The 18461-nt window shown below is 36.7% G+C and overlaps 1 protein-coding gene across 3 annotated transcripts in view; it reads left to right on the top strand.

Moving 5' to 3' along the window:
• Positions 1–18461, top strand: part of UNC5C (unc-5 netrin receptor C) — a 1141364-nt gene that overhangs the window by 781300 nt on the left and 341603 nt on the right. For all 3 annotated transcript variants that reach the window (XM_044061271.1, XM_044061273.1, XM_044061270.1), the window contains exon 4: positions 17732–17835. In XM_044061271.1, coding sequence (XP_043917206.1) covers positions 17732–17835 — 104 coding nt within the window. The remainder of the gene's footprint in view (positions 1–17731; positions 17836–18461) is intronic.

Here is an 18461-nt window from a genome sequence, read left to right as displayed (position 1 = left end):
TTATTAATAGATCAGTCATATGTCACAAAATGGAAAGATTATTGGGAGCTAATTAGTATACACTTCATGAAAATCTCCTTAACACATAAAAATATGATTGTAAAGAACTCCATGTTATGGTTACTAAAGGAATTTTGTACTTCACCTATTACACCTAAACATATGGTTTGTTACCCATTAAATATTATTATTAGTTATCGTAACTTTATATTCATGCACCCTAAGTATAGGGAATGGAATTTTATTGTATTTCCTATAATGTATACTCAGGGTATGCTTTTGTCATCTACTTCTGAAGGAACTCATTTAGCTATAGATAATGATCTAAAGTACTGGTATCAGTTGATATCTGATAATAAAGTTAAAAATCTAGATTTCTTAAAACAAGAATTTGATCTAAGAGAAACTTGCTAGTTAGAGGTTCAGACCTTTAGACAACATCTCATTAATAAAATAGATTTCATGTCTATAACTGTTAAATAATCTATTCCAACACTGATTGATTACTTGATATTAAATTTACAACATAAAGTTTCTGATAAAGGTACACTTTCATAATACATAAAGTTATCAGACAAGAAACTTTTTACAGTGTAGATTCATACTGGAATTATTTCACTTCTATTAATGAGGACCCACCAAATCAACAAGATAAACAATATATATTGGAATTTGCTTATAGAACTACGTCTTCCATTGTCTGGAGACTTTATACATGGAAATTTTTACATAGATCCTTTTATACACCTTTGATGATGAATAAAATAAATAATAAAGATAATCTATGTAAGAGATGTAATGTAGAAATTAATGCTGACTGGGCTCATATGTTTTATGACTTTATAAAATTGAAAGAATACTGGAAGTCAATTAATGAATTTTTGCATGCTCTTTTTACAGATAATTTCATTATTTCTAAATCTCTTATATTATTCAACACACCTGTACCTCAAAGTGTTAAAAAGGTTAAGCTTCCCTTGTTATGGTCTATTCTAGCAGTGGCTAGGAAAATAATAACTAGAAATTGGATTTCAGATACACCTCCTTCATTCAATGAATTTAAAAATGTTATGAATATAGTGTGCCATATGGAAATAAACACAATTAGGACTAGAACAAATAGAAAAACATCTTATTTTATTGTATGGGATAATTTACAAAATTTGTTAAAAAAATTTTAATTTCAATAGCATGGTATTTTAGTTTAATTAATTGATCTGATTGTAGTGGATGTCTTTGTAAATACTTTAGTTGTTTTGTTGAATATTATAATAATACCTATTTTTAATTACTTGTATAAAATTGTTATGATATTTCTCTTATATGTTAAAACAATAAACCTGTTTTGAAAAAAAAAAGAACCATGTTATAGTAGGATTAGGGAGATTTAGCTCAGACAATCTGGCAAGGAACTTGGGGTGAGAGACCGTATCAAATGCTTTAGAGAGATCTAAGAAAAAACAGGAGAGATGTTTTTTGTTGTCTTTATCTTGAGAGATAGATTGTGTGAAGGGGATAAGGACAGTAGTAGTGCTGTGGTTAGGTCGCAAGTTGTGCTGGGTGGGAGTAAGTTCTTTTGAAGAACATAGTCCATGAGCTGCTTGTGTACACATTTTTTCTAGTAATTTAGAGAGGGGAGACAGAATGGCTATGGGCCGGTAGTTAGATAGTTCGGTGCAGTGTCCTCCCTTGTGAGTTGGTATTGTGTAAAATTGTTTCCAGATTGTGGGTACAGTAGATTTTCAGCTAGATCTGTTAAGTAGGATAGAGATAGAGATGGCTATAGAGTTAGTGGCCAGCTTAAGGAAGAGGAGAGGAAGATTGTCTTCAGAAGGAGAGCATGGCTTTAATTTGCTAAGTAGATTTTTATGTAGGCATTGGGTACTGGTTTGAGTTTGGAGACATTTTGGGTGGAGGGGGGTGGGCGATTAGTGAGGTTAGGGTTGCTGCAATCCTGGGTTAGTTTATTGATAGAGTCAATGAAGCAGGAGTTCAGTGTAGTGGCAGTTTCAAGGAGATGCTGTTAGGACAGGGGTTTGGTGTAGAGGGGTTACCAGGAGAAAGAATCATTATTTACATGTTTTTAGTGAGATTTCTTAGTTTTTTGTAGGTTTGCAGGTGTGTGGGAGATTTTGTTTTTAGCCAGTTTTTCCAGGCATTGTTGCTCTTGGGCATTAGTGAATGAGTGGATAGAGACAGCCATGGTACAACTAAAGATATTACTCAGATTTTGCTGAGGGGAGCAAGGGAGTTGAGGATATCCAGAAAAATTAGGTTAAATTTGTGGATGGTATCATCAAGGAGTAGATATGTAAAGAAGGACCAGTTTATTGAGGAGAGTCTATCATTAAATTCATTGGGTTGAACTTGGAGACCCTACGGCAGTCTTTGTATTTGTGAGATCAAATGTGTTGAGGGACTGTCTTTGAATGCAGGTGAGTGAATGGTCACTAATTTAGTCAGGTAGTATTTTTGGGTTGTGGTAAAGGTCTGGATTGGATACAAGGATCTAGTCCAGGATAGAGGTAGAGGTAGAGTTGGATGTCTTACTGTAGTGGGTGGGGGTAGAGTTAAGTTGTGTGAAGCCATGTAGATTTGTCCAAGAATTTGGGGAGTTGGAGTTTACATTTTGCCATTCAATATTTATGTCACCAAATATTGCTGTTTCACTTGATATGTTGAGTGAGATCCAGGAAAGAATATGTTCGACAATGGAAATGTTGCTACCTGGGGAAATGTATATGATAGCTATGGTAAGTTGTTCATCATAACCCTCATAAAAAAGGTCTTTTATAATTTTTTTGACATCCTCTCAGAAGGGGATGCATATCTGGTACATACAAATCCATGGTAAGAGATTGCCACTGACTTGAGTCAGTCCTTACATTGTAAGAGTACGTGAGCATTTTGTAGTCCTAAAGGTAAATGTGACCATTGATGGCAACTATACAGCTGAGTTTACTTTAACGAATATTTACTATGTGCTCTTGCATTAACACATACACACACACACACACACACACACACACACACACACACACACACACACACACACACACACAGTCAGACATGCACTTTTAAACAGTACTGCAGTGCACATATATCGACATGCTACTTACATTTTTATACAGTTATATATATATTTATATATGTGTGTGTGTGTGTGTGTGTGTGTGTGTACATGTGTAGACACACATATACAGTTACACAAAATTTCCATTATGATTTGTTTTTCTTTAAAGTACATGGAAGTAGACACACAGGAATTTAATCTAATTCTCCATTATACACACACACACATGCACGCATACACACTCATGTGTTTTTGTACACATGCATATATAAATGATGTATATATGTACACACACACACACACACACACACACACACACACTCTCTCTCTCTCTCACACACACATACACACACAAACACACACACACACACACACGCACACACACACTCACACGTGTGTGTGCAATATGGGTGCATACAATTTGTTCTTTATAATAAACTTAAAATAGTAGAGTTAAGTATTATTAATGCATACATTCTAGTAAATGTTGCTTAATGTTTTACTTACCCACTGGCACACATTGCACATGCAGTCTTTGTCAATGTATTTATGTTAGTATTTGCTTTCTTCGTATTGCTAAGTCCATTTGTTACTTGTTATTATCTTTGTCCAATGTAGCCCGAGTTGTGGCTGGAAAGGTCCCTGGAACCAGTTCACTTTCCTGGTTACCAAAGTATAAATAAATATTAAATAGAAAAAAGGAGGCTGAACATGAGAGAAATAATTAAGGAACTAGTATAGCACATTTTAATTCTGCATCATTCATAACAGAGGAAATAAAACTTCCCACTGAAGGCATTGGGAAGTAGCAGACAGACTTAGTTTGTAGTCCTACAACTTGTCAAATGTAAATGTACAGCAAGGGTCATTTACTGCAGTGAAAGTTTTTACACCTCAACTTGAGAGTGTGGGGGAAGGTCTGTCAGTTCTTTTAGAACTACAAAATATTTTTTACAAAAGCTTGCTATTTACCTACTTTTTATAGCATAGAACAAACTCGATAGACACATAAATGAGGTTCAGTCAGGGAAACATAGAAGTAGCTCTGTTACAGAAGGTGTGTTAGATGACAGTGCTTCACTTTCAATTAAATATACATATTCCTGTGAAATTTAATTTCTGTCTAGTCTAGCCCAGTTATTGTACCTTAAGGAATAAAATCTTTATTTATTTATTTGTTAACCAGGAAAGTCTGACTTGTAACAAAGACAATTTTCAGCAGAGGCCCGGGAAGAAATGCTCCAGATGCATGTCTTTGCACCATGGGAGTAAACCAGAGAAATTGAAGGGAAACCCACACGAATGCAGGGAAGACATACAGACTCCACACAAAAGGCACCCTAGCTGAGAATCAAACCAGAGAATCTCTTGCTGGGAGGCGACAACACTACCACTGCACCACTGTGCCATAACATATAAATGCTCATGGAGTTCCTACTACTGAATTCCCGACTTCCGTACCAAATATTTTCCTTACCATTGCAAATCAAGTTCGAATTCCCATCTGTTTATTGGGTCACCTGTTGATGCAATTTCTCTGACTGAGACTGTGGAAACCACAGCAAAGAACTTCAGGTATAAGTGGGGGCTGCTTAGAGTGAATGTCCCTTGCAGAGGTGATTAGACAGCCTCAGTAGTTAGTCCATTGCACATCCCCTTCCTGGAATTTCACTGGGTGCCTAAAAGTAATGTAGGGATAAACACAGAAAAGAAAAAGCTCAGACCACTTTTGACTGCTGTCTAAGTGAGGGTCTTTCCTGGGTTACCCTTGTTGTGGTGATAGGGAATGAGTGGGGCCAATTAGATGGCAGGGGGGCTGGTGAACAGCAAGCAGTGGCAACAAAGGCGACAAAAGAAAGCAGTAATAGTAACTTTCCTGTTTAGTTATCAACTGTCGTACAGGAGTTTGTGCACAACTTATTCTTCAGATTTGCTTATACAACTTTGCAACTTACTCAGAATGTGGCATCTTTAGTTTTTGCTATAAAAAATCTGAAGTGGCAAGATGCATAACCTGAGATCACATCTTTACCCTCCTGTTAGAACACTTTCTGGCAGCTAATTATTTCAGTGTGATTTGCACCAAAGTCATCTTTTGTAGTGTAGTTAGTAATACTAACTGTGGGAAATTTACGTACTTACCATAATGTTACATCTGGATGAGTAGGTCCATCCTTGTCAACATTTCCTCGGCCCCTCCCATCGCATAGCTGATATGTTCTAGAGATCTCTTGGTAGCTGATATGTTGTTTTCTGCTCTGCCTTAGTGCAGCATAACAGTGAACTGCAGAGGAAGCTAGTTTGCAAAGCATTATGGGCAAAGGGGAGGAGCTGGTAATCTGAGAACCAAGCTGCCAATTGCATGCCAGTCCTGTTAAGGATAATGTGCCTTCTCATCCAGATCTAATGTTATGGTAGGTACACAGTTTTTGTTTTACTTGCATATCTAATGTTATGGTAGGTACACAGGTTTTCTTTTAATTCCATTTAGACCAGCAATCGATATGTCTGTTTAGAGTACATAGACCAGAAATCGATCTGTCTGTTTAGAGTACATTTGTGGAAAAATGTACAAATGAGGCAAATATGGTACAGAAGGACTAACAAGGAAGTGATTATGTTTAGTGCAGTATTTATTATGTTGTTGTTACTGAGTGTGAAACACTTCCATTATGATTTTAGCATGGTTTCTTCACTGTTTAATAAAAATGTGTGACATGATGACATGTTTATGACATACATAGTTGTCCGGAAAACATACTTGTACCTTTTGATATATGCTTTGCGGTGGGTTGGTAACAGTATTTGGCAGAGAATTCTGAAATTTCTAGATTCATGATTAGCTAAGGCAGAGATACATGTAGATACTTTGTTGTACCTGTTAGCACTGCGGAGGGTCAGCACTTTGCCTAAGTGCTTAATCGGGTCAGCTTGATGAAGATGCACTGTGGATCTCGACTTGGTGCTGTGCCAAGGAACATTTAACTGACAATCTGTAGATTTACAGCTGTACTTTCTGCTTTCCTTAATGTGTTTCTGTAAAGAGTGATAGATGAGGTCAGACAGTTTAGAGTCAAGTTGTAATTACATCCTTTGAAGGTACACACAAGAAATGGTAAGCTGGAATTCAATTCGAGGGAAAATACAGCTTTTTGTAACAACTCATACATGAAACATAGGCTCACAGATTTCTAAGCAAGTAAGAGTATATTTAGCCTGTATTGTTTGTCCATTTCTTTACCTGTCAGATAAACCACAGATTCTACTTAAATGGCAGCATATGTTTGTCTTGTCTTAGGTCTACCCACACATTCCTGAATTCACACAACTTCTTGGGATGGTTGTTTTACAATTCCCCTTTATACTGTGGAAAAGTTGCTGAACTAAAGGTATAACTTCATTGTGCATTTTAGGGTGTAAGGGCCCAAGCTGACTAGGACTAGTGATCCTTCTCTGTGTGAGATGAGCTTCAAGTTTGAGTTTTAAACATTAATTCAGAAATGCCTGAATACTGTAATGATCTGTTTGATATGTTCTTTTTCAACATGCTAATTTTATGTCAAGATTGACAACACTGAAAAAAAAAAAGAAATGTGGTCCCTGGAAGGACTTTATAGCAACATGTAAATGCAGGCATGTAACATAATTATTGATATTTTCATCACTACGTCTTGTATGGAAACAATAGATAAGTAAGATTAAAGTTTTCAAGTTACTAGCCACTTTCAAAAAATTGCTTAAGCTTACTTTTGTTACTTCAGTATAAAAAGCAGCTACTGTTAATCTTAGTAAGTACTGTCTTTCTCCTTGTTTCTTTTGAGCCCTTCTTACTGGCTGCAATATCCTTCCACAGACACTACATCAAGTCTAAGGTGACAAGAAGCAGTAATAAAAAAGGAGCTACTGCACAAATTCACACCTTATTCTCATCTCAGCAACTCTTTCTGCCTTTACAGGAGTCTATTGCTAAGTGACATGTCACCTCTGTAACTCCAAGGATGAGTTAAAATGCGCTAGTCAACATAAACAGTTATCAGAACAATAAACGAAACCTGTAAAATAAGCTGCCAAAAGGTACTTTTTAGAATGCTTTTGCAACATGCTCATGGAGAAGTGACTTGAAATAACTAAGTGGCATATATGTGAGTTTATGGAAGTAATCATCAGATGAAAACACTGTTCATTTACATGAAGGAGGCAAATGAAAGACAAAATGGGCATCCTAAAGATGACATAAGTTATAGGACTTTGTTTTTTATTGTGGCATCATATCTTCATACCTTTCAGTGGAAAGTCATTTTTGAACACATTTAATTATAGATTGTATTTTTCCTGTTAACAATTTCAGAGATCTAGGCTGAGATTCATAGGTAGCTTGTGTAGTGTACAAAATAATACTGGTATTGTCCATGTGTGATCATTCCAAAGATACTGTGCAGAAGCTCAACGCTTGAAATTATGCAGTATGCAATGCAAGAAGATGAATGCATAACGACATGGAAGTCGGAAATCGCATAAAATATGAGCAACTTGGAGTATGCAGATTCAGGGGACCAATATGGAAGTGTCATTCACAGACATATAAAACAGTAACTGTATGCCCCTGTGAACAAACACATAGTTTGAACTTTATGATTTATGGAGTGCAGACATGAACTTTTAGTCATAGCAGCAACAGCAGTAGCCTCATCAGCTGTGTTTCAGACATCACACAGGGGTAGCTGACTTCTAACACTACAAGCTGCGATAGGGTTACAGGAGGAGAGTAAGGTAACTACATGTTCCGGAAAGTTTTTCATTGTCAGGGGTGATATGTGCCAGTGATGAGGTTGTGGAGTCACTACGTGACTGTTACTACTGTGCACAGTGCTGCGTCGCCATGTTGTGGCACCAGTTACATTAATATCTAATTTTGCTGATACTCCAGGTTACTGTGCACTTTGTGCATGTCCTGTATGCCATGAAGCATCATAGCAGTTGATTCCACCTGGATCATCAACCTCCACAACTGCTGATTGATTCTGTGTGCTGATAAAATAAAATAAATGAACAAAAGCAATGCAGCAGCATACCAATAAAAGTTTAATGTAAAGCTTTCAGGTATACAACCCTTCTTCAGTGCTAAAACAACAAATTTAACAGCCCCTTTTTTATATATCCAACAAAACACCATACAGCCAATAGAAATTGCAACATAATTAGTCAATTAAAATACAAAAATGTATTTAAAGTCACACAATATATTAAAAATGGTTAAAAACTATTTTAGAGATGACCGTTTAAACCTAAGTACAGGTCCCAGTGTTATAGTCTGATTGATGCCAGGAAAAGCACTGGCTTTAAACAATAAAATCCATTTGTATTCCTTAATTTCAAGTTTAGTGTTCCTATCACGTTATCGAACTTTTAAAAGTTTGAACATCATATGGTCAACCCCGTATGATCGAACCTTTAAAAGTTTGAACGTTTCAACGGAACTCCCCGTACAGTGCGGCAATGGAAGTTTTCTATTGCCTGCACTGTAGTGTGACCGCAGAGTTGGTATATTTAAAGAGCGGAGGGGGGGGATGCAGGGGGTCTTACCCCCTCCCCCCGCTTAAGCTTCCAGGTAAGTTTTTTTCTGTATTTTTTTTTTTTTAATTTTCAAACTTTTAAGAGTTCGAACATATGGTCTTAGCCGTATGGTGTTCAAACTTTTAAAAGTTCGATTATCTGACATAGACCCTCAAGTTTATTGTTAATGTCACCTCTCCTAATATTTTTATCTTTAATAACATCAATAACCCTAAAACTAAACATATGTGAAGGACCAACTTCAGCAAAATGTTTGGCCAAAAATGAGTCATTACTTGACATCTAATATCAGAATTATGCTTGATAATTCTGTCCTTTAATCTTCTCATAGGTTTACCAACATAAAAACTTTTGCATACTTTACAAGTAGCCAGATAAGCAATATGACTAGTATTACAAGTAGCAACTGAAATTATATTTTTTCAATGTTGTAGGATATATAAATAATACATTTTGGTCAACATAACCTAAACAACAACAATCATAACATGGAAGTGTACCAGAATAGCAAAATAACAGCAAAGGAAGAGAACCACAGGTGGTAAAGCCAGTAAAAAAAGTTTATTAGTAAGTGCTTTCGTCAGGTCTAAAATCACAAAACTTCTTCAGACACCATTTAACAAACATACCCAACCATTTATAGCAGTGTCATAACTACCAGCAGTCAATGACATCAAATAAACACCCCCACATGATCCGTTTAAAAAATTCTGGAGCCTGCAAGTTTAAATATGCATATTCCTTTCCTTAAAGAGACATTCACATCACTGTTAATGTTGCATTACATCAATCTATCATTTCAATTTATGCATTATACCACATTTCTAGTGATAAAGAATGTGATTCTGTGTCATACGCTGTTAATTTAAGCAAACTAGAAATGGACACCATATCATTTAATCCTGGTGGACAACTAGCATTCAAATAAATCTGCCACCATACCTCTTTCTGTTCTAAGTATAACTTTCATGGTCCCCCATGAGCTTCATGCAAATTTGAAAGTATGTTGAGGAAATAATTTTAAGTTTCTATATAAGGCATCAGTTTCCTTATGTTGTGCAATTTCATAAAAATGCTCATAAATGCTTTGTGGCAATTTATGTTGTGGTTTGCCCACATAATATCCATTACATTGTGTGCATAGGGCAATATAAACCACTGCCCAGGAATAGAAATTGTATTTGCCCTTTGTTTTATGGTCTTATCCAATACCTTAATGCTGGACCCAACAAACATATGTTGGCATTGATGGCACATACCACATGGTGCCATCTGACAAGTAAGTGTCCTGATACCAGTACACTGCCTTTCCAAAATATTTTTTATGTTACTACCCCTTCGATGAACTACCTTAGGGTTTGGTCCAAAGGTGTCCAGCATATCTAAGTCCCCTTTTATAATACTCCAATTTTTGTTTAAAATCTCAGTGACCATATAGCTGTCTTCACAAAATGTAGTAACAATGGGACAAAAGGAAGTATCACTAATAAAACTCTTTTTTGTCATAACTAGATTCATATATTGCTGGAGTATTACTGGTCATGAACTCGTGCAATTATTTTACCTGTGTGACAGGTTGACTGGGGGGGGGGGGTATTGAACTTGACCCTTGTATTAAAGGTACATAAAATCTAATATTTCACTTCATTATAACTTCATCCCTTATACTACAAATCAATGGGAAGGGATACCCCCCTATCAAAAAACACCTGCCCCATTACATCACATTCACTCAAAAAAATCATTAAATTCATTAAATTCAGAAACCATTTGGGCTGCTCTAACAAGTTGCCCCTTAATGATTCCATATTACAAATGGATGAGGTGATTCAATAATTAAAAGCTAGAGGATATGACTCTTAGCTCTCTAATAAAGATTAAGGAGAGTGTGGTTGCTGCAAGGAATTCTATGGCAAGTCCTCATTTTGGTGATGAATAGAATGAGGGAGACGAATAATAATAATTTTAACAACTGCAACATCATACGCTATATTACTACATATAGTAGATGTAGCGAGGACATAACAAAAATTATATCTGATAACTGGGGAATCCTTATGGTTTTACCTGCATTATGTGATATTATTACTGATAGACCCAGACTGACATACAGAAATTGCCCCAACTTAAAACAGTGCTTATGTTATAAAGATTTACATACACCACCTTTGGTTAAAAAGGGTGAAAAGGTTGATACATTTCCATTTTGCAATTGTTGTTGTTGCGGCTATATTGACCAAAATGTATTATTTATACATCTTACAACACTGAAAAAATATAATTTCAGTATATTATACTACTCCTATTGTGTATCTGGCTACTTGTAAAGCATGCAAAAGTTTTTTATGTTGATAAATCTACAAGAAGATTAAAGGACAGAATTATCGAGCATAATTCTGATGTTAGATGTAAAGTAATGATTAATTCTTTGGCCAAACATTTTGCTGAAGCTGGTCTTTCACATATGTTAATTTTTAGGGTTATTGATGTTGTTAATGATAAAAATATTATGAGAGATGATATGAACAATAAACTTGATTTTATTGTTACAAGCTAATGCTTTTCCTGGCATCAATCAGAATGTAACACTGAAACCTGTTCTTAGGTTTAAACAGTCATGTTTAAAGTAGTTTTTTAACCGTTTTTAATATATTGTGTGACTTTAAATACATTTTTTGTATTTTAATTGATTAATTATGTTGCAATTTCTATTGGCTGTGTGGTGTTTTGTTGGATATATAAAAAGAGGCTGTTAAATTTGTTGTATTAGCACTGAAAAAAGGTTGTATACCTGAAAGCTTTGCATTAAACTTTTATTGGTATGTTGGTATGTTGCTTTTGTTTGTTTTTTTTCTGTGTGCTGCACACATGTCAGAGAAAGTACAGGAGTCATGGCAGCAGTGAAATGCTTTGAGAAGGTGCATAGGCCACATATGGTGGGACTCAGGAGGAGACCAAGGGGGACCATCATCTACAAGTAGTCCATCAGCCTCCATTGAGGTTGTGAACTCTGTAGTGAACTCCAAAGGGGCATCTGTACCAAAGGTTACTGGTGTGCTCACGTCATGAGTTGAGTGTCATCAGACAAAGTTACTTGGCATGCAGTTCAGGAGACCTCTAAGCAGCCTAGCCATATTTCCAAAATACCCCAGAACATTGCTTAGTTATGTGACCTATTCAGTCATGCAGTAAACAAATAAGAGTCTGAGAAAAATCAAAGTCTTGATTTCAGGACGTAGCTTGTTAACAACTCATAGCCTTAATCCCCTGAACTATTTGCCACTCTATGTTTACAAAACTAAACAAAAGCTGTGATGCTAAACTGCATCTAATTTGTGCAAATTTCTTTTTAAGCACTACTTTCACTATTCTACATTTGTTGTAACTGGAGAATACATCCTTTCTCTGCCATGTGTCTGGGTTGTGACTGTAAGTGACTCTCAGATCAGCTACCTGTCTGGTTAACAGTTGACAAATAAAACAAATGAGTTACATAAGATGGCATCGTCTTTTGGGAGGGTACAGAAGTCGGCCAGATGGAGGTAGAAGACACTAGTAGACTGGTGCAATATTTAAATATTGCTTGTAGTACCAAGTATTATTTTTCTGATACCTTCTGACAGTATGGGCAGATTCTTACATTAGTCTAACTGAGATATCACTTTGATGGTGAAGCTTTGATTCACAAAGTACTTTGACAACTTTCCTAGCAGCAGTCCAGTTTGTACATTCTTATATTAGCTTAAAAATAATACATGAAATAAGTAAAGGAATGAGTGAACGAATAAATAAAACCAACAGCACAAGCACTGTTTTAAAAATATTCTCTTGGCCTGTCACACAGGTATTACTTGCCTTCACAAAATTCTTCATAAAGTACAAATCATGTTTATATTTCTCTGCTTAAAAAAAAGTAAAACCTTTGATGTAATGTTGTCTCCCACATGGAGAAGAAAGTTCATTGCAGTGTCAGACTGCAGTTGCACATTAGTTTGGAAAATCTGGAAAATCTTCTATTTATTCTGACTGCATAGTTTTTAAGCTGCATGTGTCTTAACTGTGCAGCATTGAATCACAGTTCCAAGAAAAGATATACATAAGTCATGGCACCTTTTCTTCTTGACCTCCTTCTCAAAGCATCCTTCATTTAATGAGTGTAGGTTGTCAGCAGAAGTGTTCAAAGAACGCATTTCTCTTCCCAGAGTATTGACACCCCCATTACTGAGGCAGTTTGCTGCTTCAGCACAGATTTTTTTTCACATGGCATGATGACAAAATGAGCACATTATATGCTGTAGTAAGTGATTCATTTTTTGACCACCTAAGTTACTGCTTCAGTGGCCAGTATCTTATTGAAGTCTTTGGAGGACAGTATCTTTGAAGTCTGTTGGGGGAAATGTGCATTCCACGTCTCTGTTCATTCAGCATGTAATAGAATTAACATGATAATAATTTCAGAAAGTGTGGAATAAATGTCCCTTTTGGTGAAGCCATTTCTACTCGTTTAGTTCAGGGTCAAATATATACCATTAGGTTCAGTGACATGGCTAAATTCATTCTGAGGAAAAATCAATTGGAAGGGAAAATGAGTTGCCAGCACTGTGCATCTTGTGGGGAAGGACAGGCTTCAAATTTGTAGCAGTACTCACATTTTAGACCAGGACTTCAGTTCGGGCCTGAACTGTATCAGTCTCACTTCTACCAGTTCTGACTGATTTCTCTATGGACTTCCACCTCCTCTGAACTCATTTACCCATTAAATACTATTACAGAACTCCAGCTTCTTAAGCATGGGTGTTCTTTTTCCTGCAGATCAAGAAGTTGTGCTTTCACACAAACATACATCTTAAAAGAAGAACATTAAAAATCATACCCAAGCTTAAAACAACAGACATCTGGATACTAAACTCAGTGCCAACAGCTCAAATGGAATCTTTACATAGACATAGTCATCTGATCTAGTAATGCATGCTTCTGGAAGAAGCACTACCCATATTAAGAACATCACCAAACAGTTGAGAGTTAGGGAAAAACCTGAGGTTAACATTCATAGCACTGTGAGTGGTTCAAAATGGTTGATAAGTATGAATCCATACCACAGAAAAGTGGTAACTTCAGTTCTGTCTTAAAGTGCAGGTATGTTTTTATATGCCAAAAGTGATGGCATTAACATTATGTGGTGGCTGTCCCTTTATTTTTCAGTTGAAGCCACTTTGCATATTACATGGTTGTATGTCTTTCATTCCTTCTTTTGTTATTGTGAGTATTCAGTTGCTGGAAGAGTAAGCCTAGAACTTCTTACCTGCAGTTCTCTTTTTATATTGTGATGTCATAAGGTCCCTGAGCACCTCAGGCTAATGACTGCAGATTCATGCTGTAATCATGTGCTGACATGCAGCTGCACACGCAACTCAGCAAACTGTATGACATCATAGGTTAGCTCAGAACTGTAGGCTAAGCTTAGCTATCCAGCTGTGCATTCAAAATGCCAGCAGAAAAAGTAAACACATAATGATTAAACTTGTGCAAGTGAATAGTTAGAGAAGTATGTTCACCATATCATATGATATGAATTTTTATCTCAGATAACATTAAGAAATTAAGAATGACTACATAACTCCCAATGTTGTTCTGAATGTTGTTACTGGGGGTTCTATGATGGCATTATTCATTTTCTGGTGTCTATGCTATGTAATAGTATTACTCACGTTCTGGTGTCAGTGTTGTGTGATGTATTCATTACTTTCTGGTGTCATGGCTGTGTGATGGTGTTACTCACTTACTGGTGTCAGTACTGTATGACGGTGTTAATCACTTTTTGCTGTTAGTGCTGTGTGATGGTATTACTCAGTTTCTGGTGTCAGTGCTGTGTGATGGTATTATTCACTTTCTGGTGTCAGTGCTGTGTGATGGTATTGGTCAGTTTCTCATGTCCATGCTGTGTGATGGCATTACTCAGTTTCTGGTGTCAGAAATTGTTTAGCAATTAGTTCTGTATGACATCAAAATTTGTTGAGGCATGTAGATGTGGAACAAACATGGGAGAGTCAGCTGTGCATTTATTGAAAATGGTATATTCTAATTTTCTTTGCAAGGAGCCCACTCAGTTTTTACAGTTTTGTATAGTACACATTTAGTAAGTATAGAGGCTGCAAAGCCTAAAGATCTCTTTTCATTGCTAGGTTGCTTATATGGAATATATAGTAGGCAGAAAACACTAAATTTCGGTGTGGAATTTTGTAAATTTCAAACCAGTGACATACATTTATACTAGCCAGTAAGGGGATATACACAGTTCACCTATTTTTTTTTGTCAAATGTACTTTATAAACAAAACTCCACAATACAACTCAATGAAAAGCACATTAAACTCTAAATGCAAATGTAATGCTCCAAACAGATAAATAAAATAACAACAAAACTGGTAGTGCACACCATATAGTGGATTCACTGACATTTAAAATTATAAAAAACTTCAAACTTTTCAGTATAGCTATGTTTTTTTTTACGGTATGGCCACAGTTTACACTCTTCTAAGGCAAACTTAGTTACGTCCTTTCCAGACTCTGAACCATATGCATATACCACAGTGAGTAAATGTTTGAGATGCACTCTATGGGCAGCCAGTGTATCTCTTAAGTCAAACAATCAGATGGCAGGATATTCATTTGTAGGTAAGGAGATATGTATAACCCTGCAAAGTGCCTCTGTGATCTACCTCCAGAGCTCCCTGTTATGTGCATAGAGACAGAATGAGAAAGTAATTGCTCATCACAGGGGATTTACACACTGCCAGCAACAGTTCACTGGAGCTCTTCATTCACAACATGGTCGGTGATCACTGCCTCATGAAGAAACTTATCAGAATATTAAGAAAGAATTCATGCAAGAATCATATGTCTACACCCTTCAAAACCTTTTTCCATTCCTGTGAATTTAGCCCACATACTAAAGCCTGACTCCATGTTTCCTTCAGTGACTTACTATGTCCAATGTGCCTATCCTCCAAATGTCTAGAAAGTAGAGAGAGCAGATAACCTAATAGTTGTAAAGAGGCACTGTGCTGCTTGGGGAACTAGGCGGAGTTGATGGTTTGTGAGCATGAAAAAACTGGAGCCCTGCTTCATATGTATCTCCCTGTCATTCCTTGTAATACCGACATCCAGTACCTGACCACATTAAAATGTATTGTTAAAATACTGTGCTAAGGGACAACAATTCTCTCCACAGAAAAGGAGAAGGTCTAACCTAATTAATGTCTGAGCCCCATGTCTTATGGATGTATTATCCATAAATTCTCTCTATATACATGCTTTACGGGGTCCCCAAATCCCAGACCTTACCTCTTCCTTGAAAAAACTGAATGTTTGCTTTGCATGTATGGGCATACTGTCAGGACTGAGTCAGATATGTTGTAATAGAAATTTCACTTGTAGGACTTAAACAGATTCTGTGGCATAGAAGCAGCGATGGAAGCTTAGTAGGGCAAGACCACCTGCCTTATAAGATGTGTCCATACTATTTCTACATGTAGGTGAGGAGTGCTCATCTGAAGAACTAATTTTATTGACATTTACTATGTAACTGAGGTGAGCAAAAATGCTGGAACAAAAAGCAGAATGTCCAGAAAAACATTCAGTTTCTTGTTTTCATTAGAGAAAATGAACATTGTCTATCAAAATGATTAGTTGACTGTATTATTTGAAAATGTGGCAGAGTCATGACACTCCCAGCACTACAGCAAAGCCGTGGGCACATCTACAGCTTTCTTTTGTTGTATGTTCTCAGGTGACTTCTGTGCAATGCCTGCCTGCCTACCTGGACCTCATTTCATATAGTCATGAAATACCACAATGAAGACATAGCATTGAGCACCAGAACATGTCTGCCTTTTCCTGTATCTTTGCCAATGCACATTTTAATTGCTTGGTATAACTCCCACCCACCTCCAAGTCATATGTTTTACTGTTTTGCTGCTCAGGATAGTTTTAGTTAAGACAGTACTTGGCATAATGCTTGCTCATTGAAGCTACACTCCTGCACCACATAACTTCCCAGTTGCATCCCTTCCAGTTATTGCTTGATTGACTTTGCTTGTTTACTATACTTTTGATAAGACTTAATGCACTACAGTGTATCAGAGGTTCTAGGAAGAGGCTTAGCAGTAGAACTATTTATAATAGCTGTTTGCTTTTCTTCTTTATGATCTGGCATCTACTCTGTTTGAAAATGAGCTGGGGATTATTAGTGTACTGCCCTTATATACACACATTCATATCTGTGTTAGTTACTTGCATAGGCTGGCCCCAGCTAATTATCTGCTGTAGAATGGTGATAGCACTGGTCTTAGTGCTGAATGATGTAGGCCCACACTGTACTGCTGTATACATAGCAGTGCTAAATGATGTAGGCATACACTGTACTGCTTTATATATAGCATATAGCAGTGCTAAGTGATGTAGGCCCACACTGTACTGCTTTATACATAGCAATGCTAAATGATGTAGGCTCATACTGTACTGCTTTATACATAGCAGTGCTAAATGATGTAGGCACACATTGTACTGCTTTATACATAGCAGTGCTAAGTGATGTAGGCCCACACTGTACTGCTTTATACATAGCAATGCTAAATGATGTAGGCCCACACTGTACTGCTTTGTACATAGCAGTGCTAAATGATGTAGGCCCACACTGTACTGCTTTCTACATAGTGCTAAATGATGTAGGGCCACACTGTACTTATTTGTACATAGCTAGAAGATCTGCTTTTGCTGTATCACCTGCTCTAGTTATACTATTTTAGCTGGGAGTTTATTCTAGGTGGCCTTCATGTGCAACTAGCATCTGTTACTAACTTTGCATCACAATATTATGTATTTTTCTCAACTTGCACCATAAGGTGATCTAAGGATGTACACAGTCATTGTTGCATGGCATGGCTGTTTATTTTTCAAGAAAGTCTCCATAAATCAAATCAAATTGAACTTTTTTCACATGGCATGTGAAAATCAAAGTGTTGAATTAGCTTTTTTTTTTATTATTACTATTATTTATTTACTTACTTTTTTGTCTATTTATTAGATTTACGGAAGACCTTTGAACAGGAACCATTAGGGAAGGAGGTATCATTGGAACAGGAAGTTCTTCTTCAGTGCCGCCCACCCGAAGGAATTCCTGTTGCAGAGGTGAGTGCTAGCATAAGCGCTTCCGTTATGTAAAATAATCCTGAAGGATAGCCATTGTAGTTGATGATGCTGGTGTAAATAATGGCATTAATGTACAGTAGTAGAGCAATGACAGCTGTTTTCAGTGAGACAGCTGCACCAGGCCCTGGACAATCACATCAGAGTGTAGTAGAAGGTACAGGAGCAGCAGACATTTTTCTTTATCTGATTCAGGCAAGTCTGGCATTCTATGGGCTTCTGCTGGCAAGAGTTCTACTAGTAAGTAGCCTAGCCTGACCTTCATTCTCATTATTAATATTACCACAGCTTGGCTTTTGTCCTTTCACGTTTTCTTTTCTGATTTGTACGGCCATTGGAACACGAGATGGACATGCTCCCCAGAAATATACATTTATGTGTGCATGTAAGCAGAAGTGTAACACATCCCCAGTGATGCTGATATTTGCAAGTCTGACTGCCGTATTCATTCAGAAACACAAATTGCAACATGTCAAGGCTATATTAATATAAATACATAAAGATGGACCATTCAAAGTTGTTTCATTTTTTTCTTCTATTTTAGTAAATAGCAAAATGATAGCTAAAGTAATAAAATGCTGCTGAATTCTTGTATCACAAAATGCAGT

Source organism: Protopterus annectens, chromosome 2.part0 (genome assembly GCF_019279795.1).
Source record: "Protopterus annectens isolate FY-2018-M chromosome 2.part0, PAN1.0, whole genome shotgun sequence".
In the NCBI taxonomy this organism is placed as follows: domain Eukaryota; kingdom Metazoa; phylum Chordata; order Ceratodontiformes; family Protopteridae; genus Protopterus; species Protopterus annectens.
Note: the sequence above shows the minus strand (reverse complement) of the source record. Positions and strands in the feature narration are given on the sequence as shown.